Source organism: Chelon labrosus (genome assembly GCF_963514085.1).
Source record: "Chelon labrosus genome assembly, chromosome: 11".
NCBI classification, from domain to species: Eukaryota; Metazoa; Chordata; class Actinopteri; order Mugiliformes; family Mugilidae; genus Chelon; species Chelon labrosus.
In genome coordinates, this window is record NC_140344.1 from 9555712 (window position 1) to 9582054 (window position 26343).

At 41.8% G+C, this 26343-nt stretch overlaps 2 protein-coding genes across 2 annotated transcripts in view; both read left to right on the forward strand.

Moving 5' to 3' along the window:
• Positions 1-18889, forward strand: part of pparab (peroxisome proliferator-activated receptor alpha b) — a 28637-nt gene extending 9748 nt beyond the window's left edge. Inside the window, exons 2-7 of the mRNA XM_084555085.1 lie at positions 2752-3000; positions 4677-4840; positions 7091-7229; positions 10602-10801; positions 14257-14710; positions 14875-18889. Of these exons, the coding sequence (XP_084411211.1) occupies positions 2793-3000; positions 4677-4840; positions 7091-7229; positions 10602-10801; positions 14257-14710; positions 14875-15119 (1410 nt within the window). The 5' untranslated portion in view covers positions 2752-2792 and the 3' untranslated portion in view covers positions 15120-18889. The remainder of the gene's footprint in view (positions 1-2751; positions 3001-4676; positions 4841-7090; positions 7230-10601; positions 10802-14256; positions 14711-14874) is intronic.
• A 246-nt stretch (positions 18890-19135) lies between these two features.
• Positions 19136-25988, forward strand: yars2 (tyrosyl-tRNA synthetase 2, mitochondrial). The gene is made up of 5 exons (XM_084555084.1): positions 19136-20779; positions 22081-22248; positions 22422-22577; positions 23332-23502; positions 24784-25988. Exons 1-5 carry the CDS (start codon positions 19992-19994, stop codon positions 24941-24943), a joined length of 1443 nt encoding a protein of 480 aa, XP_084411210.1. The 5' UTR covers positions 19136-19991; the 3' UTR covers positions 24944-25988.
• Positions 25989-26343: the final 355 nt, after the last annotated feature.

The following is a 26343-nucleotide window of genomic DNA, read 5'->3' on the forward strand; positions in this document are numbered from 1 at the left end:
CCCCCCCCCCCCCCCCCTTCACCCCTTTGGGGTCTAACTCCAACCCTAGCATGCACACAAACACACATAACCTTACTCATCTTCCAGTCAGTGAGCACAAGAGAGGTCTTGACCTATGAGACAAAGGCTTGCTGTTACCGTAGGAACCGCTGTTTTCTTTTCTCTTGCCTCACTAGCCTCCTCTGTCTCACACATCGGCGATAAAGACCCTGTAATATAGCTTAACTGACATTCCTCTCCACCCCCCATGTCTTTCTCTGTCGCTCTCTATCTCAGTCCACTCCAACTCTGCAGTCTGCAGCTAATCTGCTCTGTGTGTTTACATTCTCATGTTGTATGTTGGTGGCAACATGAGGTGAGCTTGGTCCATCACCTCGTAGCTGCTGGCTGCGAGGTCATGAGTTCAGTGCACATGATTTGTTTTTTGTGTGCTATTTAAATAAAAAGTCATGTGTGTTCTGTGTGTGTGTTGATACAAAAGCTTGTCATCTGGTCCACTTTGAATTGATCCCTATCTGGACTCCGAGAAGGTTTTAGTCAAGCTGTAGCCAACAGGCTTCTTATGAGACAGTGCCGAGTGAAGCAAGTGTATGAGACAGGATGTCCTCTGAAGGAAGACCTGAGGGTCAGGAGCTGGAGGCTGAATGCTAAAGAGGTTTACTTTGTGCTAGCAGAGCTAACTGCCTCCATTCAGAATTACAAGTGTATTGTGTGGCAAGTAGCTCGATAGAGCTGCCTGCTGACATGCCTGGATAATGTAGTGTTTTAACAGGTGGGACTCTACAAGGTCTTTGCTATTAGATACAGTTTAGTTCTTCTGGACTTAACCAGAATATACACATAGCAATTTCATCTTTTTCACAAAAGCCCTCATTTGCTGATATCCATGACAGTCCCCAACTTAACATGTTCATGTTCATGATTTCCTTATGTTACCAAACCAAAGATATTAGAATCTACATTTCCCTTGCAAGTAAAGACGAGTATTTCCAAGATTCCTAACCAAATCTTGCGAAACATTGGTGTACATTGGTTTTCAGTTCAGTAGTATCTACACCCACCTAACTTGCTCTGTATTTTACTCCACATTCAGCAATTTGTTTTGTAGTTTTAAAAGATGACGCACCGCTCAGCCATATCTCATCCATCCAAAACGTGCCACGTGGCTGGACTTTGAGCCAGGTCTTGTTGTCAGACTGTTGTTATTACATATTTTTCGGTTATGTAACTGATGTGTTGTGGCCATGCTGCCTGCTTGTCACCTACCTACCAGCCCACCTGGACTCTTCCATTCTTTCCTACTACTTGATGGGTTAAAATGCTATCATTTTTAATACTGCTAACAGTGACATAGCACATGGATTAATTTTCACTTACTTTATTAGCTCCTGCACTGAACTACAATATGTGCAAACTGTCCATACTTGTTAGCCGTTTCATTGGCGTACCATCCATTTCTGTCATTTGATCTTTTAAATAGTCTGACAGGGGACACTGGGTGCAGACACTTTTTGAGCATGCAGCCTCTCCTAAATAGCTTACAGTACACTCATAGTACAGGGCAAGTTAAGGTTAAATTAAAGGCACTCAAGTGCTAAGGTGTGGAATGGCACAGAATAATCAGCAGCTGCTATCTTATAGTCATATATCCACCCTCTTCCATCTGCCACCACCTCCTCTTGTTTGATGTTCTTAGCAGGGTCTGATGGAAGAGGTTTTGCTGACGATTGACCCAGTTTACATGCAGATGTATGAAGTTTTTTAAATCAAGGAGACAAGCCCATTACTTAATACAGTTTCATGCGTATCTCATAGCTCCTCCCAGTTTCCACTGTGCATTTCAGAACAACCTCATCCATCTACTGTACATGCCAGCCTGTCATGTCTGTTCCAGCCACCCCCAGGCCCAGCCTTCCTATCGCAGCACAGCCTCAGCCAGCCCAGTGACCTACATTCGTTCCCCCACATGCCTGCGCCTCACTCGGTCTCTCCGTCCTATGTCTTCTTCTTTCTGCAACACCGTGAGGGCTGTGTGGATACGGTTACTAATAGCTAAGAGGTGTGGAGGTGTGTTGTGTCATAAGGAACTCCATGTCCTTCATTCCTTTGAAGCCTGCTGACCCACGTGCACCACGCGTTGGCTTGAATGGACACACATTGCATCAGCCCCACTCATTAGGCCTAAATATATTAACTCATGCTGTTCTGAAACACAACTGAGTGTTACTCAGTAAAACTTATCTACTGTAATGCGGCAGCATGTTGTATATACATTGGCAAAAAACAGCATTCATGCTTAATGAATGATATATCCTAAGGACTGCATAGATGTTTTTAATTATCCACTAGAGCCACAGTTGAGTGGACATTTGTGGTTGTGAGTTACATGCCTTAACAACTGTTGGGTTGATTGGACCAAGACATTTTGTACAAACATTCATCTCTCCATAACTTTTGCATTGAGCACCATCATCATTTCAAACAGCTGGACATGCCAGATTCTGATCATTTTAAATATCTTCTTGACATCAGCATGTTAGCATTGTCATTTTGAGCATGTTGGCAAACGTCGGCATTTAGTGCCTCTATTCTACGTCCAAGCATAGGTTCGTGTGAGCATGGATTTATTCTTTTAGTCTCTAGAAATGAAGACAGAGGTGGCCTTAGAAATAATCTTGTCTTTCTGTGTTTCAATATCACCTCTTTGACCTCTTTATTTTTATTCACCCTCCCCCTGCTGCTGTTCTCCAGTCTGATGAGTGAGAGTGCCGCAAGCCCGCTTCTCCACCACAATGGTCGACATGGAGAGCCACTACCATCCCCCTTCTCCCCTGGAGGACTCGGTGCTGGACAGCCCCCTGTGCGCTGATGATGATTTCATGGGCGGCATGGAGGAGCTCCAGGACATCTCCCACTCCATCGACGATGATGCCCTCAGCTCCTTTGATGTTCCCGAATACCAGTCCTCCAGCAATGGTTCAGAAGGTTCTACTGTCCTGGGTAAAGAAAAAAAATCTAATTGCTCTATAGGTCATGAATGAACTAGTAAGATGCAAATATGGAGTTTGCTCCTTTACTTTTATGTCACAGTTTAAATCTCCTTGTCATTACTGTTGTTTTCAAAGCAGTTTAGGCTCTTAATCTCTAATTTGCTCCAACTGAATGTTCAGATGAGACATTTCACCTTGGCTCTTTTAACCTCTTGACTTAACCTGCAACTAAGGTATGCTACAATCCTTTGACTCGCCTTTTCTTTAACCAGGTTGTCTGACACACATTTCAGTGCACCTATTTTGCATGCTACATTCTGTACTCCATAGTTTTAACTCTCTTTCCACCTCCAGCCCTCCTCGCACCATATCCAGTGAGGAATTCACACATTCCTCAGCCACCATGCACAACCTCTCAGGAAACATCCACTTTGCTGCTGTGTTTCCTTCTGAATAGACATGGATGTCTGGGAAATTTATGCCTCCACAAAATTATGCAAGAAGTGAAGAGGCTGCGAGCAGTCCAGAAACATAAACATTTAATGGTAGAATAGGGGTGTGGGTGTAGGAGATAGAAGGAAAGGAGAAAATAGAATGACTGCGGAGAAGGCAACGCAGAAAGATTTGATGATGTCATGGAAAAGTCAGTGAGAAGGTGTTTAGTATTTATTGGTGTTGAGGAGTGCACAGACAGTGAGAGACGGGAGCAGAGGTAACATGCTTTTCTTGTCCACACTCGGTTAAAACATGTGCACTTGCACCAGGCAGGAACACAGCCCACTGCCAACTGCTTCTTATCCCGTTCTGGCGTCTCTCGCCTAAACTCATGAGGCTTGACTCGGTGCCACTGTTGGCGGCCCTCGGAAAAACCTGTGACCTGTCATCCATGACGAAGATCAGTAATACTACTACATAACACTGTTATGCTTGTGACGGGCAACACATCGCAGAAGGCATGCTAACATCCCTGAATAAATAGCTCCTCTGATGGAACAGAGTGTCTTTGTTGGGGGAAAGAGGTCAAACTGTACTTGAATTCCACGGTCTTTGCCAGAGGGAGATGAAATGGTAGAGGTGCATTCATTAAAGCAAACGTAGCTCCACATTTTTATTTTCAGTTCAGAATTCAGAAGAAGATGATGACTCAGTGTGTTTCCTGTTGTTGACAGCAGCTGTTGTGGTGATGAGATCAACTTGCATGTCCCAACCCAAGTTTTTTTAAATTTCCACCCCACGTTTAGATACAAAATACAAATATGGCAAAGGCATATTTGCCGAGATTCACATGAAAGGAGAATTATTGCAGGGGCATATTTGGATTTAACTCGTTACAAGAAAATTTGGTTGCGTGTTCTCAAAGGCATCAGAGTGGTGCACTCCAAAGGTAACTGATTAATTAATAAAAAAAATGTGTAAAGAATAGAGATGACTACAAGTCCCTGTATGCATATTGGGCTGTTGAGCTACTACCTAGCACAGTGTTGGATGTTGCTCTTGTCTTTTGTTCTGTCTCAGATACATGTCAAATTAGAAAACAACAACAAATAATATGATTTGTCTCAATTCATATTATGCTGGTACTTGACAATAAGAACCCTTCTCCACCATAATGCTTTAATTGGTTATCCATTTAGTAGCATCAGATGCAATGACACATTTAAACGCCAACATGCTTGTCTTTTGTAGATGCCCTGACGCCAGCGTCCAGTCCGTCGTCGGTTGTCTACGGGTTGGCAGCGAGCCAGGAGGAGTTCTCATCTTCTTCCTCATCACTCAGTTTGGAGTGTCGCGTGTGTGCTGACCGAGCCTCAGGCTACCACTATGGAGTCCACGCCTGCGAGGGCTGCAAGGTGAACATATGAACATTACACATATAAACTATACAGTCCGACCAGTGGTTCTGGCTTTGTGGTAGAAGTTGTAAGCAGTAGAGCTATTGATATCAGTCAGTCTCCTTTTCTCACCCTTAGTTAATCACACTTGACAAGCCAGGAAACAGCCCGCTGACTAAACATTAACCAGTTTCAAAACAATAAATCACATTTGGAATTGGGGAAAGTAGGACGTGCCCGGCCGAATCCAGAGGCGGTGTGTCTTGTGACTAATGATAACTCCTAAAAGCATCAGAAATCTCTGCCTCAGCCTTCACACGTGGTCGCTCAATAATCTTTCAGTTAATTGTTTACCAGTCGCGTTGAAGAACAACCCAAGGCTGTTTTTAAGAGGTATCAAAGGACAAAGATAGCACAACATGAGGTGGCCGTGCATGTGTTTCTGACGTTACGTGTGTTTCTGTATTATTTCATATTCAGTTACTGGTGGGAGAAAGAAGGAAGGAAGGAAATTACGCTTCTGAAGCTAGAGACATTTGTACACCTCTTCAACTGTGAAAACATTAACTTCAACTTAAATTCACCAGCTAAGACAAGGAGTGTGTATATCTGAAAGTGATACGTACTGTAAATTCAGCCAGAGTAGCTGCTTACTGAGGCGTGCGACTGTCTGTGTTCCTTCATGCATCAATGCAGAAGTATCTAGAGTACATTAGTCCAAGGATTGATCGGTCCACGGGACAGAGGTGTGTGATCTACAAGTGCAGGGTGAAGCTGTGGGGCTGTAAAACGGTAAAGCGACGGCTTATCACAAAAGTCAAGGCATATTTGTTGAGTGAAGCATCCACGTTTAGAGGGGAGTCATGTCAAGATAAATACTGAAGGGCAATGGTAATCCCTTATTTGCAACATTAGCTGAGAAATTCCGCATTTCTCAATCAAAGCAAAGAAATTCCGTTTATTTTTTTTCCCCGAAATTTGGAGAACAATACATTTGTGTTCTATGTATTTCATAAACCGTTGTGTACTGGGAGCATTTGTTTTAATGGAGCACTCATGTTGTTGCTGACAACTCCTTAAGCTGGAAAATGTTGTTGACCGTGTGTCATTTACCTGGCGTTTGGAAAGAGAATGCAGTTTGATGTCTGCAGTATAATATTTGTGTGCACAGTGAGTGGAAATTATGGAAGAAAAATATGCTTAAATCAGATCGGGGGTTGAAAAAAAATTAAGGATCACATCTATATTTTTATTTTTTCTCAATTTTGACTGAATCACAGAAACGCACGACACCTCCTTTTTTTTCCGTCAGTGTCGGCAGCACTTGAAGCCACTGATAACAGCATAGACACAACACAAACATCACGTGTAAAATGACGGAAACAGTTCTAATATTAGCACAAAGTTGCACACTCAGCCCCTACTGTTGGACAGTGTGACAGTCCCCTGATGGGATACATTCTTGCCTTTAAAGCAGGTAGTTGCTCTTCTATAAAAATGACTCTTCCTTTGCAAGTTTTCCTCTCTCATTTGCTCTCAGAGCAGTAATAGGAGGAATGTGACCTCTCTGGTATCAGTACGCTGAAACTTTATGACACTGTTCAGAGGCAACATAAGTATGAAGCTCATTTGCGCTAAACTAAAACGTTGCTCTGTCGCCCTTGTTTTATGGCAGTTTATGTGCGGGCTAAGAGGTTTTTGGGAGAACGTCTGCTGGAGTTACTTAACATGTGTCCACATGGTTGAAGCATGTTGGTGTAATGCTGGGTAGCTTTGTATAGTATGGCTATTTGTCTTTCAGACTGTGCGTGGGTGTCTGTATGTATTTTGGCACTGGGAGACAGAGGAAAAAAACTGAACTTTGCCATTAAGTATGGCTAAATGCATTATTAAGCAATTCCCCAGGACAGTCTCTACCCTGCAGACAACCGCAGATATGTCATCGAGTCCATCTGTCCTTTTCAAAGTTAAATGTTTTTTTGTTTTTTTTTGTCAAGGTTGTGTAAGCAAGGAGAAACCAATGATGAAACTATGTGTCTGATATTGTTGCTCAGCATTCATGCTTGAACAAACAGCTGTTTTCAATGCTTCTTTCCTAATAAAGAGTGGGTCAGTAGTTTTATTTTCATACAGAACTTTTTGATCACGTAATCTGTCATTTTTATCGTTTTTCATTCATATAAATGAAAATGAAAACATTAATGGTAATGAAATAATCCAATTAGCAGTGTTTACATTTCTCTTCTCCCCTCCTCTTTATCCCTCCAGGGTTTTTTTCGGCGGACCATCCGTCTCAAGCTGGAGTATGACAAGTGTGAGCGCCGCTGCAAAATCCAAAAAAAGAACCGCAACAAGTGCCAATACTGCCGTTTCCAGAAGTGCCTGTCAGTGGGCATGTCCCACAACGGTGAGTCCCACAGAGTGCAGAGGATGGTGGGTCTGGGCCCCGCTTCAGGCTCGGCGGCGCGTGCACACGTCGGTGGTTCTTGTTACTTGTAAACACACACTACTTCGTGCCACAGTTGCGCTGTTGCCAACAAAGATTGAACGTCACGTACGCACATAATTAGCAAAAATAAACGCTATGATTGGGTGTTAAGTTGCATGTTCAGGCAGGTGACTAATTCAGGCTACTCTATGGCCGTATGTCCTGTCCGAAATCTAACAATTTCAACAATTTTGACCACTTCTGTATTCAGAAATAGACATGTTAGATATGCAGCTCATGTGGCTACCTTACAAATATGTGAACCAGAAGGAAAAGACTGTAATATTAAATTACTCATAAACACCTACGAAGTGGCAGGCTTGCTGCAAATGTGGCTCTGAAAATCAAGGATGCACATTTTTAAGTGCATGAACAGCACTGCATTCAGTGGCTTCATCTTCCCTATAGTTTTGTTCATTTTAACGTGGAAATAAATCCTGTGTTTTACAGAAACCATTTGTCAGTTTTCAAATGTAGAATGCTATAATGGAAGTCCAGATTTTAAAAGAAAGTTTGAAATGAAAAGATAATCTTTAATTTTGTGACAAAATATGTTTACCATTGAGAATAAATTACGTCTTTCCATCTTTTAATGGAAATCTGTGACTTCATTCTCATAACGGTACAGCTGTTTTTTGTTGTTTTGTTAAAACCTCATTATAATACTGTTATTATAACCTGAATTTTTATTTTATGTTTTGTGGCCCTAGTATTTTATGGCTGTTCATTTAATCTCACCCATGCTTAGATTCTAATAACAAGAGCCCTTGACTTTGACAATCTCAGTAGGTGATCTCTCACCTGCATGTGCATCAGTGTTGCTTATCTTTCTTTGAAATACAGAAATATCAGTCAAGTATGATGTTGTGGGGAATGTGGTTTACACTGTGTAAACATGGACTCTGGGCCAAAGTCGATGTGCCTACTGAAAAATCCTCTAAATCTGATTTTAGGGATAATGTGTGTTAGTGTGGCTGTCTGTGTGCGTGTGTGTGTGCTTGCGGCTCCGGCAGTGCATGTTCTGCTGGAGAGATCAAAAAGGTCAATGCGATCGGTGGGTTTGCCTATAGACTCTGCACACTTCTCTCTGCAGATACCCCATACTGGTGACGGTGAACTTGTGGACCCAGAGGCAGGGCCGAGCTTATTTATTTTGTCGCATTGAATTATTGATTTGATAGCCTTCCCAAAGCTTCCTTTAGACATAGCCTGGATGTTGATGATGATAGTGCCTTAAAGTCGAGGAGTTGTAGTATTTCTGTCAGCCGCCCTTCCTCTTACGGTACACTTGTATTGAGTTTCATGGACCTAAATGTAACTATAAGAGGGAGGAAGGACATCTGAGACCAGTGCAACTTGATCTTTTGAGGTCTAAGATACCACAGAACCACAGTGCTGCTAATTTAGGGGGTTTGTCCCACTGTTCGTATCGACCACTAATTGATTTCACAGTTAAACCTAACCAGGCCGGATGTTCCTGACTAAAATGGTAAAACATTCAGGAATTCGTACATTCAGAGCATCATCAGCAAGGTAAAAATCTCTGTTTTGTAGATGGTAAAAATGTATATTGTAAATGTTGAACTTGCCAACAACAGTATTAGGGTTATGGTTACGGTTTCTGTAATTCTTTGGGACGCTTAATGCCTTTATTCTGAGGTGCACAATAGAGAGTTGTTTTCTTTTGAATCCCACAAAGTGTTCTTTGATTGAACTGTGATATGATGCTTTACTTATCTTCTGTTGCATGCTACACTAGCAAGTTACACCTCTTGCTGTTGCTGCAGCTACAAAGTTCTTTACTACCCCAAGTGACTGACATACACCATCTAGATAATATCTCAGGTCTCATGTAGTGATCCGCCACTAAAACAGATGATTCGACAGACGCCTCCCGCCCACTTTTAGCTCCTTTCCCCACACTTGAGTCACACACTTATCCCCTTGCACCAGCTCTTAGGTATTAGACTTATGCTCAGCTTAACATCAGTCACTTCCTCATATCTTAATTAGACTTGGCTCCTGCCCAGGCACCTGTTGTGGAGCTTTACCAGCCTGAGATGATCCATCCACTTTGCGAGCAGTAATCTAATGGGCTCTCATGCTGTCTGGTACGCATCTCCGCTCAGTCCTGCTCAGTGTTCTTGGATTTGTTTCATGAGGGGGTGGCTCATTGGAAAACTGGGAAAACTGATCATCTTTTATGCTTTTATGGCCTCTTTAAGGCAGGCCATTGATGCTGCTGGATGTTGTGTTCTCTGTGAGGTATGTGTGCGTATTTGTGTGTGTGCATGTGCACCGGCTTGTGCCCATTAAAACTGGTGAGAAGGGGTTAAGAACAGTTCACCTCTAATCTTATTAGTCAAATGGGATCAGGCCGTCTGAGAGATGCCAGCATCCTTTCGTAGAAAAACAACTCCCGTATGTTGTTGAGGCGCGGTCAACTGATGCCTACTTTGTGATGTGTAGTAACGTGTTCATTCATAATTTCTTTTCGCTGTGATTTATTTTGTCCATTTCCCTTTTGAATTCTGTTCTTTTTTTTTTTTTTTTTTCTTCATTTATACTTTTTGTACTCAGATTCCTCTCCTATTTTAGATGTATTTTCTCTTCGAGTGACGCTTCTCACTTCTCTAAAATTGGTGCAGACATTGCCTTTGAAATGACCTTGTATGGTAAAGTGGTCTGTGTTTAGGACTGCTTTCTTTGCTGTAGATTTATTGTAAGTGTCTAGAACACATTCTATCTGTGCTAGCAGAGGGACTAAATCACTTTTTTATAAAACAAGGATTTCACTTGTCTGACTTGGAAACTAAAGACATTCACTTTGGTCCAACTCTAAGCTAATTCATTCATACTCAGTGTTTCCCCTAGGTAACACAGTAATGATACAAATGGACACCGACACAAACATTTAAATAAATCATTGTGTCCTTGTGTTTCTTTTAATGACATTTTTTTCCTTTGAAACAGTAGAAGGCTGTTCTCATATCTATAGATTTGGAGAAATTAGGCTTTGGCATCGAATGTCAGAAAACTAACGCTTTACAGGCTTTTTGAGTTTGGGTAGATTTAATACTTTTAGATCCATCAAAGTATTTTTTTTTTTCTGATGTGAAGCACGGTGCCAAAACGGGGGTGGACTCTCCATGTTTTATATAGCGGATCGTTCATATTGCATTTTCTGTAATATCTTTCATACTGTAAATTTCATCTGTGTCACCTACCACTTACACCTTCATTCGGGCCTTTTCCATAAGTAATTTTAATCTGACTCTCTACTCTCCACAGCCATCCGGTTTGGTAGGATGCCCCAATCAGAGAAGCTCAAGCTAAAGGCGGAGATGGTGACGGGGGACAGGGAGGTGGAAGACCCCCAGCTGGCCGACCAAAAGACGCTGGCCAGGCAGATTTACGAGGCCTACCTCAAGAACTTCAACATGAACAAGGGCAAGGCTCGAACCATCCTCACGGGAAAGACCAGCACCCCTGTACGTTGATTAAGAGTGGTGGGGTTGGTGAGTGAAAGGTGTTGCGTGTGTGGGTTGCATGTTCATGGCTCTTCTTATAGCCAGAGTTTCCTCACAGGCCATTGCCAAGATCAAGCTATTGACCAACTTTTAATTTATTTATTCCCATTGGGATGGTTTTATTCTTACTCTGAGTGCAGTCATTTGCAATCAAACTAATGTCTCAATACGGCCTGGCAGTCAGTACCTCAGAGATTACATGCAGCCAGCCAGTGACAGAAATAACTTGCTCAATCAGCAGCGCAAGCCAACACACGAGCTCGACAAGGAAACGTCTGTTTGCTCAGAGACGGTATAAAGAGCCAGTGTGTGAGCCCATCACTTCTCCCTTAAGCGTCTGTTTTCCTCCATGTCTGTTCTCCTTTCATCACCAGTCCACAGTCTCACCAAAAAATGTTACCCCTGCGCTTTGTTCCTTTCACTTATTCTGTCGTCGGAAAAAAGGGGGGTGGAGAAGGGGAGGATCAGGGAGTGCAGCCCAGAGATGCTATGAATTCCATGGATGGATGCACGTAGGTGTGAAATCGGTCAACAGGGACAGGTCAGTCCAAGTTCACATCCCGTGTTCAAACACAGATCTTAGCCACTGCTTCTGGAGATCAAAGCTTCCGATAGTTGGAAAGTGCTCAGTTGGAAATGTTTGATCCACCCTTGCTTTCAGAGTTCATTCATGGTATGCACAGCACTTTTACACAACTCTGAACTTCTCATCAAAGTCACACACACAAAAATGGTTTAGGAACAACTCAAAAAACATGAAAAACAGCACAGCGTGTTGACCTGGCCTCCAAATTCACTAGATCCCAAACTGATCAAGTATCTGTGGGATGATCCACAGAGGCCCCTCCCCTCAACCCGTAGGACCCAAAGGCCCCCACTAACAACAATCTGTTCCCAGACACCACAGGACACCCTCAGAAGGCCCATGTCCATTCTCTGATGAGTCACAACTGTTTTGGAGAAACAAAGGAGACCTACACAATATTAAGCAGGTGGTCATAATGTTATGCCTGATCGGTGTATTTTCTATATCATATTGTAGGATGTAACTCTGTGCACAAATGACAACCTGATTATTCTACCAGTTTATTTAAATTCTTACTGCAACTTGTCACTTAACCACTCTAGTGTAAAAGTGGATGTTTTGTTGTCATTGTATTTGGATTCATTTAATGCCTGAGCCAGACAATCAGTGACTCATCAGTGGTGACATCTGGGAGCGTTGCAGAAAGAGAGCTGTGTTGCAGTTGACTCACATTTGCGTACACTTCAGCTTTATCCTCTCACTTAACTGGTTTGGCTGAGATTTTCTCTGGTACACTCAGTAGCGTATTGGTGGAAGGGAGACTTCCCTCTAGAAGTGATTGCCGTTAGTTATTATTTATTCACTTAAATGGCAGACACGCAGTGGCACTTTCAGGACTTTTCATCCCTTTATGTGCCATTAGGTGGAGTACATAAGCAACACTTAAAGGGATGGCTGCATAAAGACTAAGTGACAGTGAGGTTTTGTTAAGTCCACACTGGCTTAATCAGAATCTTTGAGAATCGCTGCTGCCAAATGGGGCAAGAGGTGTAAATAAACCCGTCAATACTTAATGTTTGTGACAGAGCAGGAAACAGGAAACGGGCATTACTAGCCAGGGTGACAGATGCTTTGGTAAGATATCATAAAAATGCTGAAGAAATACCCTCAGGTATAATCATGATTGCAGTTTTGAGCCATACTCAAGCAGCCAGCTTCATGACTAACCCTAGTGACTTAATTCAGTTTAATTCAGTTTCCTGGAATAAATCCCTGACAAATCATTCTTAAATGCCTGGGGGTTGGACAGGAGGACTTATTCCCTCACTTCAGGTAATCTTACAGCCAGGTGTCTTATCAGAAGTCACTATATGTAATACATCCACTAAGTACGATGCATCATTGTTAAAGGTTAAGTCTCTGCACCTTAAACTGCACCCATGAAGGTCCGAGCCTTGAATATAGCACAAGTTAGTACAAGTATTTCCAAGGAGGAGTCAGAGGGCACCTCTGCCTCATCCCTTGCTTGATATATAAGTGGTAGTTTTAACTGCCATAGAGGTTGTTATGTAAAGAGCTTATCTGGCCACATACTGTAGGGCCAACACAGATAAGGCCATTCAATACTGTCAGATCAGTTTTGAAAGACGCTGCAGTTACTAGGTGAGTAAGCAACTTAGCCCCCTATGTAATTTGAAAAAAACTACAATACAGCCTGGTGTGAAGCCACCTTTGACCATGTGAATAATCGACGGCTCTCTCCAAGTTTATGAACACTTGTGAACATTTGTGGGGTTATCCTGGCTTTTCCTGTGGTGTAACGGCTGCTTTTGGTCTTAATTTACAAATTCTGACATGTTCGTATGCCACACAAGGTCCTGCCCTCCACTAAGCCTGTGTCGGCCGTTTAGGTGCAGCATTATTTAATACTTCATGAGAAAACTTTGACTCATCAGTGTCAACATCTGGGAGCGTTTGCAGAAAGAGAATGGTGTTACAGTATGCTCACGTTTGCGTCCACGCCGGTTTTATTGTCTGACTTAACTGGTTTCTCTCAGGTACACTGAGCAGTACTCGAGTGTTTATTTCCTCAAGTGGACATCTGAGGAGCTGCAGTTCTTGGAGCATTTTTCAGCCTCGCTCATACTTCCCTTTGTCTGCTTACACTGTCTGTTCATCTCTGCTGGCACTATCCAATAAAGGCATATAAACGAGAGGATAAAGTGTTGTGTTGACCTAGAGGTACAAAATTAAACAGCTCAGCGTCATGTCCCTCATACCTTCCCTTTTTACTCTAGCCTACAATTAGACAAGCATTCATGAGTCAGAGGTCTGACATGATGTACAGGAGCAGGTGTAGCTACTCATCAGATGTTGTAACTTGTCCACTGTGGGAACAGTGACACAGCTTAAAACACCTGTTAGTTACAGCCATTGCCATAATTAGATGTCTGTATGTAAATCTTTTTTATTAAAACTTTGTATTTGTCAATTTGGCCTCGGTTTTAAAGAAATCCCTTTTCATTTTTGACATTTTTGGCCAACCTGTTGAGAGTTTGATGAGAGCTATCCATAATTATTTAACAGCAGAGGGTAATTGTGTCATAGTGGAAATACTGAAATGTCAATAAAGGCTCTGGGCTTAGCCTTTCCTCTGAGTTAAGATTATGTATAAACACCCCAGTCAGTCAGTGATTCATGTAGAGACATTTGCTGAGTCAGCTTTTTCCATATTTATGTAGTCAAATCAGGTCGGGTTTATTTTTGTAGGCCAAAATTATGGTACACACTGCACTTCCTGTGTTGCATTTCAACTGGAAAACACATTTTTTTTTTAACCCGACATCACACTTTTAGCTCATACAAATGTTTCTTTCCACACTATCCACAGCCTTTTGTCATCCATGACATGGAGACCCTCCAGCTGGCAGAGCAGACGCTGGTGGCCAAGATGGTCGGCTCCGCGGGGACGCTGAAGGACAGGGAGGCGGAAGTCCGGATTTTCCACTGCTGCCAGTGCACTTCAGTGGAAACCGTCACAGAGCTCACGGAGTTTGCAAAATCCGTCCCTGGGTTCTCGAGTCTGGACCTGAACGATCAGGTGACTCTTTTGAAATACGGGGTGTACGAAGCCCTTTTTGCCATGCTCGCCTCCAGCATGAACAAGGACGGGCTTCTCGTCGCGTACGGCTCTGGCTTCATCACCAGGGAATTCCTCAAGAGCCTGCGGCGGCCGTTCAGTGAAATGATGGAGCCAAAGTTCCAGTTTGCTATGAAGTTTAATGCACTGGAGCTGGACGACAGTGACCTGGCTCTGTTTGTGGCTGCAATTATCTGCTGTGGAGGTGAGGATGTGGATGAAATAATGTTGCTCTTTATGACCAATGTGCTCATATTGCAGAAAGAAACGAATTTGTAAAGATTCATTAATAGCTTTTGACTTCAGCATGAGATAATGATTATGGTATCTCAATCCACTCTCTGTTTATCTTTTCTGCTGTGTGACTAGACCGACCTGGCCTGGTGAACGTGACACACATTGAGGCAATGCAGGAGAGCATTGTGCAGGTCCTACAGCTCCATCTGCTGGCCAATCACCCTGATGACACTTTCCTCTTCCCCAAGCTGCTGCAGAAACTGGCTGACCTCCGGCAGCTGGTCACTGAGCATGCACAGTTGGTGCAGGAGATCAAAAAGACAGAGGACACCTCACTGCACCCACTCCTCCAGGAGATCTACAGAGACATGTACTGAGGATTTTGGAGCAATTACCGGGAGAGGAACGCTACAAACCCTCTCCTTTCCATCAGGAACATGAGAAGAAGACGAGTCCTCCATAAGCTAGGATTGAACCACTTAACCCTCCACCCCTAATGCAGCGGGAGTTAGCTTTGGACTCTGGTCAGCTCAAGAGGACCTGTTGAGGCAAAGAGGCTGATGGTTCCTGTGGTTTGACACAGTGCTCTCCACTCCATTGTGTGGACCTTCCGTGGCAGAAAAATCATGTACTGTATGCTAAGATGTGATGTATAGCTGATTGAGCCCCTATCTGGACACGAGTGTATGCAATCTTTGACCAAACTCCAAATGCTAATTTGTGGTCCTTGGTTATCTGGACCCCCATGAGCCCTAAAATGAGGAAAGAAAGTGAACTTGATAATTGCCACTCCAGCAGTATGTTTGAAAAGAGATTTTTTTATACTGACGTCAAAGAGCAAAGAGCCATATACTGTACCTTTAAAGTTAACAACGCCTAAATTACTTCAGTGGCAGCAACAACTGTGCTTTCAGATACAGTTTTATGACAAGGCAGCTTCTGCTAAATTGGCTATCAATGAAAGGTGGTAGCGATCATCCATGCACCAGCCCTTCAGTATGTGTATTCACCTTTCGATGACCACACACATCTGTGGTGTCACATAATCAATAATTTGTACTGTATGTCCTCTAAGCCATATTTTGTAATGATATCGGTCATGGTCATCATCCTACATTTTCTTTTCTCTTCCTAACAATACAACACATGTCCACATACTGAACAGGTAATAGCGACTTTAGAGAGTATAGTGACTTTAACTAGATCGAAACGAATTATTACAGGCACCATGTGTCAAGCAAAGGCATGCCTGTGTACTGTTACTATGGCTTTTATATAGGACCTGAGTTAAATTCCCTTTTCACAAAGCTCATGCACAAGTGTTGGCCCCTCCATCATGTTTTGTGTCCTGGTATTTAAGGGCTAACACCAACATCACAACATTAAAGGACCAGTCTGTAGGATTAAGTGGCATCTAGTGGTGAGGTTGCACATTACAACAAACTGAACACCCCTTTCTCCCTTCTCTTGTGGAAGAACCCATAATGGTTGCAATATAAAAAATGTGGTTTGTCCGTCCAGCACTACATTATAAGCTAACAGACAACAGAATTATAGATTATATATTGCATTTCTGCTAATATAATATGTTCCTGTAAATCCTACACACTGGCCCTTTAACACACAAAGACATTAATCTAGAAATGAGTGCACTCAGTAAATGTCTTTCTGTCAATTAGTCATGTCTCCATCTACTATTGCATTTCGGTGGCTGTGTTAACTCCTCTTAACACATGCAGTTCATTACAAATCAGTGGTCTTATCTGCACATTTTCGCATACCATATTAGTATGGCCTAATAGATTAAACAAATGCTTCTCAACAAAAGTTTTTCTCTAGTTGTTTTCAACCACCTTGAAAATATCAAAGTCTGAACTTTTTCTTTAGTCTGTGCAGTGACCGATGATGGTCAGATATAATTCCACGTGGTATCCTTTAGATATTTATGCCATATAATGATAACTGTGCATGGGAAAGGGCCACTCATTCTGTTGTCATACTGCCATTTGTACAAAATGAATATTGTCCTCAGACCTCCTGCAGTAAGATATTGATAATATATATGTGAATCTGTGAGAGAATGCGTTTCCCCATTTGCTTATCCAACCAAAATGTCCCATCATAAGATCATTGAGATTCAGTCCAGAGAAATGGACCAGAGTGTGCTGTACATAGATGAACTGATTACACTGACTGCTTGTCCCGACTTTTAGCTCCTGAGTTATACAAGGTACTAATAATGATGATTTTTGTATTCCTCAGTTTGGTAAATACTTTCATACGTTCGAGATTTTACAGTAAGTGTAGCTCCGTACTGTATGGTCGTTTTGCTTAAATGCCACATGCTTGCGTTTTAATTGGATCATATATTTTTGTACTAGAGAATATACAGTATATGTATGACTAAATCTGATCATTGTTTATTTGAAACAGCACAATGAAGAGTGCAGTGTAAATAGACTTAAGGTGTTAACAGGGCAAATGGTGATCCGAATATCCACAGATCAGAACCCAGCTGGGGACATTCCTTTGGTCAATGGCTATTTTTGGATAGCAAGCCATCGAGGCTGCAATCTATGTTCAGTTAATTTGAACTGTACTTCATTCATCTGTTAAATTAAGCTGTTGTGATTTAAACTGCATGCATACATGGGCTGTGCAGGGCTCACACCACTTTTTTAGATTGCTGATTCAAACCTAACCTCCATTAACTCTGAATACAATGAAAAGTATATTTCTGACAGGAAAGGTGAAGCTACAGCATAGCACTGATCACACACAGATGCTCTCCTCTTTTTATACCGTTTTCTCAGGTTGCACATTTGAAAACAAATGGGGTAATATATGCACAGAATTTCATTATTATTATTATTATTATTATTACAATGGAAAATGCTCCACAGTTGCCTCTTCATTAAACAAATCAACCTATATCCTTTGACACATCAATGCACTCACAATTTGCCATTACATCACATGCTATTACAGTGAAGATGATGCAGCAGTGAAAATGCAGTATATATTGTTTTGTAATCCTGATTTTTGTCACGATTTTGTTAAACTTCTATCTCCTCACTTGCTGCTATATTGTACTAACTCACCAAACATTTCTTATGCCATGAGTAGATTACTGACCTTCAAGCTGCCTCTACTTTCTTACTTATAGCTTGTCACAGAATGTCAGACCCACATGCAGAATTCATTCGAAGCAGCTCAGTTTTTCACCTCTCCGATTCCTGGGACTTGGACGTCCCAGATCTGCCTGGGGATTGACCACGATGTGTGCCTTAGTGTGTAAATGCCATAAAACACCTGAGATTTAAAAATATGACTTGACTTATGCACACACTGTAAACTGGTGTCTTCAGCTAGATTTAGCTGTTTGTGACGCAATAGGGTCCCGCAGACAAGAAATATCTCACAGAGTGCTGAAGCTCCAAAGTGCTATTGGAGCTTCAGTTCCTATTTAAAGCAGTAACAATGAAGGATTTGCTTTCCCAAAAAGACAGACTCTAAAAAGCTAATCAGAAACTGGATGAAACTTTAGAGCAAAGAAGTTATGTAAATGTGTGATGTCAGCTTGCCCATAGAAATTTCTGTTATTTGTTGAATTGACAAGGGACTTTTGAACTTGTATCAGGGAATCTTAGTCTTCCTTTGTTGAACTAGCTCAGGATATAGAAAGGTACTGTTTTTCCTTCTCTGTCTCTCTTACTCAGTCTGGAGTGAGTTTATAGTGCTCTGCCATACGGCACACCAACCCCATCAAATATACGGAATAATATTACCTTTATTTTTATCTTCCAGAAGTGACAGAAGAAATGTTACCGAGGGGCAGCAGTTATAAAAATTAGATAGAAATTAGAGATTTGATTTTCTTCCCTCCCGAATTTCATGGAGTTTGTTTTCGTGGCTAATAATGTAATGTGGAGAGTCGCCAGAGACTGTCTCTTGGATGTGTCGTTAATGTGTACCGTGGCTTGATAACATTACTGTAAATGTTTGATGAATGTATATTTAGTCATTTAAACAATGAAACAAATTGACATTGAATGGATTTAAAAAATAAAATGATTTCAGAATCTACTCATTTTACTTTGTTTTAATGCCATGGGACATTATGACTTATTAGTTATGACACACGCTTTTCTTCGTACACCAAAACTATATTTCTATAGATGAGATATGTCTATGTGCACTGACAAAACCTTTCTAGAAACATTTATTAAAAGGCCTATTTTGGCAAACTTTATTCCATACTGTAATTTTATCTACTCAGATAGTCAAACTTGCACATGCTGAATAAGAAATATGCTTATACAGCGCAGACAGTGTCTGTGGGTTTATAGTTCACTCTTAGTTCTGTATGTGATGAAATTTGAAGTAATGATTACTTACATAAACAAGAGGAATATGACTATAGCCATAGTGGCTAAGATGTTTTTCTAATTAGCGACGTCCACATCAAATAATGGGGGCCAGGCCATCCAAGACACATATGGACATTAGCTTTGGGGACTGTGACCTCCAAACTGGGTGAGTGTTTTCTGAATATTGCAGGTACATCAGTCCAGAAGAGTGCAAACCCAGGAACAGCTAAGAACCCTCAAACTCCTGTTGGAAGGTGTTGGATGGATGGACAGACAGAAAGACAAAATATTTTGTCATAAGCACCTTCCAAACAGAGCGTCAACATCAAGTACTTTAGTAGGACCCACATTAAGACCTTTGACCTGTTAGACTACAGCCTTGAGTCCTTAGGCACCATGTGGATTTCATGCACTGAACAGGTGTCTATACAACTATAGTATCAACTGAAACTGAAGTGATCAGGTCCTGCATCAATACCCTGCCAGATGTAAGACAAGCTAGATATAATAATTTCAAAACAAGGTTTATTTTCTTTTATAAATCTGACTGAATTATTTATGCCCAGTACAAACACAATGCTCAGAGAGATGGTGGTGTCAACGGAGAATACATCTAATTTTAAGTACATACGTTAATGCGCACATGTGCATATTTTGTAAAGCTGGATCTCTCAAGCTCAAACCAGATGAGAGCATGCAAATGAGTAATGCAGCATGTTCATAAATTGTGTCCGGAAACGTACCAAAATATCCAGCATGCTTAGATATAACCCCTACTTTTATAGAGAACCACTGCACTAGAGGACGCTCTACTCTTGTCAAACTACACTTGTTTCACCTCAACTCCTCCTCCTCCGTGTTCTTGTCACATTGTCCAACATGGCTGCGTCCATGGTGAGGATATGCCGTTATGCATTGCGGCGTGGACCCTGTATTCTCCTTGGGCGAACGCGTATTTACCTCCCTCTTGAATCTAAATTTCACTGTTCTTCTCCCGCACACAGCGGACTGCTCTTCTGTCTACATAAACGCGGCATTCTGAAGGATTCGTTCCCAGAAAACGCAGCGCAGGACCAGCTCCCACAGTTGCTCCAGTCCGGCGCTCAGACTGTATACTGCGGCTTTGACCCCACGGCCGACAGCCTCCATGTGGGCAACCTGCTGGCCATCATCGGCCTGCTGCACTTCCGAAGCGCCGGGCACCACGTCCTCGCCGTGCTCGGAGGCGCCACGGCGCAGATCGGAGATCCGAGCGGGAAGACGAGAGAGCGGGAGCGGCTGACCGCGGACGCCGTGGAGGCGAACACCAGCGGCATCCGGGAGAGCATTCAGAGGATTTTCTCTAACCACGAGCTATACTTTCACGAGAGCTCCAGGACGCTGGGCACCGTGACCATACTGAACAACATGAGCTGGTATAAGAACTGGGGCGTGGTGGGGTTTCTGTCGGAGGCCGGAAGGCACTTCAGGATGGGCACCATGCTCAGCCGCCACAGCGTCCAGTCCAGGCTGAAGAGCGCAGACGGTATGAGCCTGACAGAGTTCACCTACCAGGTGTTCCAAGCTTATGACTTCTACCACCTGAACCAAATATACGGCTGCAAGATCCAGCTCGGAGGCACCGACCAGCTGGGCAATTTGATGTCTGGACATGAGTACATCCACAAGTAAATGTCCATGCCAACAGAGTACGACGTCTGTATATATATCAATAGAGAGAGCTTCATTCCAGACTTGATTAGAAAAGCTGCAAATTCACCTTTCACTTTTGATTCTGTAATGGCAATACACCCAAAATGGGGTCTTGTCTGATAGGGGCAACTCCTTAGTCCCCCATCCATCCATCCATCCATCCATCCATCCTACAATCTTTACACATACAAGGAATTTGTCTTGATGTCTGGTGCAATAAACGTAAGACATAAGAGACAATATAAAATATGCAAAGAGTATATAAAAGTTTAAATAGCAAAGAATCTGATCAGATTGTGCATGGATGTGCAAAAAAAGATAGAAAACCTAGGATGTACTTACAATAGACCAGGTAACGTGTGCCAATGTAACGCATAGACACTGGCATAAATTCAAGTTAGTTAAGTTCACAGTTCACTAAGCATTTCATTTTGACTTGGCAATCTACCAAACCAAATTTACTGTTGGAATGATTTGTTTTGAAGCATCAACCAGCTGGGCAGTGTGATGTCTGACCAGTGACTTCATTAAATTTAATTTAGTTAGAGGCTAATCCAATCCTAATTGCATCCAGATAAATCATACATATGAAATATGAACATAATACAAATACAAGTACATGATACTAGGTGATGCATAAATCGTGAGATATTAATAGTAGATGGAACAAATGGATAAGCCATTATTCAAAACATAATGGCTATACAGTGTTCTCATAAAGTTACTGTTTGAAGAACAAACAGGAAAGACTTGTTTTTATATCGCGACTAAATGTCGATCATATCCAAAGAAAAAAAAGAGCCTTTTGCTGCACGTTGACTCTAAACCAGACCCCACTGAACCCAGTGATCTTGTTAATATACACACACAGAGAAAACCAGGAAGTGTAACTAAAAAAAATACATTACCTTTTCATGTCCTTATCTATTGAACCACTGGGCTGTGTGGTTTTGCTCTCCGTTTTGATTCATTCGTGAACAGCTGCCAGAGTAGACAGCAGCAGCTTGACATTTGTGACTCAAAGCAAAAGAACGTCATGCTTTTAACTGACATTTCATAGCTTACTGTGGGTTTGAAACTAGATGCTGCTAACATTTATTAGATAGTTTAGTTAGTGTTATTTTATTACTTGATTATTGTTCATTATAAAACCTACATATTCCCATTGGAAAATTATTGTCCCTTGTTATGAGCAGCACTTCATCCATGTGGATAAGACTCTTCTTAGAAGTTCACATACCAGCCTTGTAATATTGTTATCTCTATGTGTGTCCAGGGTGAGCGGTGAGGAGGTGTATGGTCTGACCATCCCGTTAGTGACCAGCTCTGTCGGTGACAAGTTGGGGAAAACGGCAGGCAACGCAGTGTGGCTCAACAGAGACAAGACATCACCCTTTGAACTCTACCAGTTCTTTCTCAGGCTGCCTGACGCCAGTATTGAAGGGTAGGTGCTGGTGGAAGCTGATAAATGCTATTGGCTGTTACGCTAAAAGTACAAGATGTTAAAGCATCCCACTGTAAACCCATCAGCTGTCCTGTCTGGTTGAGGTAGAATCCAGTAAAATAATTCATGCACAGTAGATGGAAGCTGAGGTGTAATGTGTGAACTTTTCACAGGTACCTGAAGTTGTTCACCTTCCTGCCTCTGGCGGAGGTGGAGAAAGTGATGGAGCAGCAGAGAGAGGATCCAGGTAAACGGCTCGCACATAAGCGGCTGGCTGCTGAAGTGACGAAGCTGGTGCATGGAAAGGAGGGTCTGGAGAGTGCAAAGAGGTGAGGATGAGCTGAGTGTGCATTTCATTCAAGTCTGTACACTGTGATTTAACCTCGTCATGTCTAGTTTTGTATACGTTTTATTTGGCAGGAACACATTCAGCTGTAGAATAAAACAGGGCAATGCAGATCGACAATGAATTCTAATGTAGATACACCGATCAGACATAACATTATGACCACTTGCCAAATATTGTGTAGGTCTCCCTTGTGCCTTCAAAACAGTTGTGACTCATCAGAGAATGGACATGGGCCTTCTGAGGGTGTCCTGTGGTGTCTGGCAACAGGATGTTGTTAGTGGGGACTTTTGGGTCCTATGGGTTGAGGGGAGGGGGCTCTGTGGATCAGGCTTGTTCCATTGCATCCCACAGATACTTGATCAGTTTGGGATCTAGTGAATTTGGAGGCCAGGTCAACACCTTGTTGTTCTTAATTTTTTTTTAGTTGTTCCTAAACCGTTTTTGTGTGTGTGTCTGTGTCAGGCTGCATCCTGCTGGGGATGGCTGCTGCTATCAAAGAGTGTAATTGCTATGGGGTGGGGGTGTCTGGTCTGGTCTAGGTGGGTGGCACATGTCTAAGTAACATCCACATGAATACCAGGTCCAAAAGTTTCCCAACAGAACATTTCATTGTGACAAGATTATTTACTTGTCCTGTCAGTGGTTTTAATGTTATGCCTGATTGATGTATGTATTTATACAGGCATTGTAGTTTGGTCAGAGCAGTGTGATCATATGTGACTTTCTCATTGCAGATGTACCAATGCGCTATATCACAGCAGTGTAAAGGCCTTGGAAGAAATGAGTGATGAAGAGCTTCAGGAACTCTTCAAGGAGGCTCCCTTCCATGAGCTGATGTTGGAGCCGGGGACCACAGTGATAGACGCCTGCCGCAAGGCCAATGCCATCCCTGACGGACCCAGAGGGTAACCCTGATTTTTCTAAATCCTATGGCAACTACCAGCATTCAGTATAAATATATTATTTAAAAATGAAGAAAAATTAAAGGGTAAATCCAAACCCAAAAATATGCTCATTTTAATTATCACCAAACCACTTATCTAGACATTCATGTAGTTCTGTTAATTATTTATTAAAATACAAGTAGTTACTAAGAAAAATGTTGCATGCTTTTAGAGACAGATCCTGCTGTTGAGATTTTAAATTCCTGACTTTATAAATCACAGGTTAAATTCTATTAGCTCTTCAATAGCTGCATTGCATTTGGGTGGCAGCACCTTGACAAACAAAAAAAATGGTTTATATACATGAGGGTGACAGTGGTGCAGTGATTATCACTGTCACCTCACAACAAGAAAGTTCTGGTATTGAACTTTCTGGTCAGCTCCTGCCTTTCTGTGAGGAGCTGCATGTCCTCTCTGTGCCTGGCTGGGTTTCTTTCAGGGGCTTCGGCATCCCCCAAAGATCTTATGTAGGTGCTGTAGATTGTAGGTGTGTCTATCAGTTGGTGTTGGTCCTGTCCTTCGACCCCTATGATGGAGGGTGGCGTATAGGGTAAGCCTCTACAAGATAAAACAAGTAGAGGTAGCAATGGGTGGATGAATTCTTTGTTGCAAATAAAAGTATTGCCGACACGCTTCTGGAGACAGATGTTAGAGATGAAATTTTAAAAGCCACTTTTCCTTGCTCCATTCACATTCACTGTAATTAAACACCATCACCATCATCAAACAAGAAATTTCATTTCTTTAATTTCATTTCTGGTGACAATAATGACATTGTGCAGTGACAGAGAGTTGCACGCGGAAATGACAATAAAGGAATCCAGTTTAATTCAATTAACTGGATTCGATCTCAAATAGTTGACGATTAATTTTCTATCTGTCAGCTCATACTTTTAGTCGTGTATTATTTCGTGTGGCACTAATACACATTAACTAGCAGTTAAGAAGTCAGCAGGAATGCCTGGTTACTTAATTAACTTTAAATTTAATTATCCTCTTGTTATTGTGAGTGTAATTTATACCTGGCAGATCCCTTGTGATCTTTTAGATGTTTACAGTTTGATATCCGAAATGTCCTTTGATTGTATTGTAGGCTTTAGTGTACAATTGTTGTACGCTGGATCACAATGCAATGTTTCTGGTATTGATATTGCATCAGTGCAAAGTCATTTTTTTCCTGCTTTTGTCTGATTATTTAGATGAAACCCTGTCCTGACTGATGGTGTAAATGTTTGTGCGCAGGTATCAGATGGTTTCAGACGGAGCTGTGTGGATCAACCACAAGCAGGCAGACAAGCCGGAGCAGGTGCTCGTCCCCAAACTTCACATCCTGTCTAATGGACTCAGTCTGCTCAAAGTGGGCAAAAGAAACTTTTACATCATCAAGTGGCTCAGTCTTTGAGGCTGCCTGATCGAACAAGGGACCAGTGTAATGGACTGACTGGGAAGGTAGGCGACTCCACCTCAGCAGGGTCAGTGAGGACACTTTGATGGACTGATATTTTACGTGGTATTTGGCGTAGCCTAAACCCGTAGTGGTTTCCTCTGGTTGTTAAATTAATATGTACATGTACGGATGTGATGTTTATCTAAAGCTGTGGTATTAAAAGACATTTGATATAAAGATGGTTTCCTGCTTGCTTTGTACAGCTAGAGGATTTGTGAGGTGGCCACTAGGGGGCATCATTGGCACAGTCTTGGTGGCGGTCTAACGCCGCCACAGCTGCACCACATAGCCTGCTGTGACCCCTTAAGTAAATAATTGCTCACTGTAAAATTAAATTGCATCATTTCTCTCAGGTTATAGTTCTATTTTAAGCAAATCATGTTTCTCTCAATTTGATGAGAACATGAGGCAAACATCTGTCTTAATGGGGCTGTTTTTTTCTCTCATGGTGGTGGAGAGTGTAAACTAACACAAGGAAAAAAGAAATGGGTTTTCCATGCATTTGAAAACGAGCGTATTTTACTTGTAGATTATTTTTTGATAGCGTTTATTTTATTTTTCTATTTCTTCAATAGTTTTTGAAGATTGGGACTTGATTTTCTGTAAAGGAGCAGAGTTTTCACAGTGGTGTAAATAACAATTTCTAACTTTCAGCATTGACCTTCGTCATTCTTTGGGTTTTCTTTTTAGATATATATATATATATTTTTTTTTTTTTTCTTCCATATTTGCAGATATTTCTGATGAGTGTGGCTCTTTTTGCCAGAGTACATCTGTTCTCTCTTTTCGTGCTGGGGTCTTGTGGCGATGAGGTCTGGTGTGTGCTGACCTTGACCTTCCCCTCTCGGCTCCAGATAATTGGAGGAAATACCATGTTATAAAGACACACAGTTTGCAAAATTGGCAGAATTTGTTATTGACTCTTTTGGTAATCATTGGATAGTTTTGATATTAGGGGTGCTATACATACTTTAGCAAAGGGCCCACACCTTTAGACTAAGTATTTAGAGAAATGTCATCTCTTAAGGTGGAATGTTTATAAGCTGTTCATTTTTAACTGCCAAAAATTCCTCCGTAATAAATTTGATTTTTTTTATCCTGAATAGTTTTAGCTGCTGTTTGAGTTTATCTTTTCCCATTTGGCACTTGTAAAAAATATTTAAAACCATATATAGTTTAGTGTACATAACAGCCTGTGTTGCAGATGCAGGAGATGTTTATGGTGAAAACTTAAATCAAGGCATTGTTGTGTCTCAAACTCCATGCTGATGTTTAGTCTTACTTTTTGCTATAAGGAAGAAGTTTTAAAAACCATGATGTACATCAGGTAACATTTGGTTTTGTCTGTAGCTTTT

Coding starts and splice junctions, on each gene's coding strand:
- yars2 (XM_084555084.1), top strand. CDS start 19,992: ATGGCTGCGTCCATGGTGAGGATATGCCGTTATGCATTGCGGCGTGGA. Junction 22,249..22,421: donor CCTGACGCCAGTATTGAAGG/GTAGGTGCTGGT, acceptor AACTTTTCACAG/GTACCTGAAGTTGTTCACCT. Junction 22,578..23,331: donor GGTCTGGAGAGTGCAAAGAG/GTGAGGATGAGC, acceptor TTCTCATTGCAG/ATGTACCAATGCGCTATATC.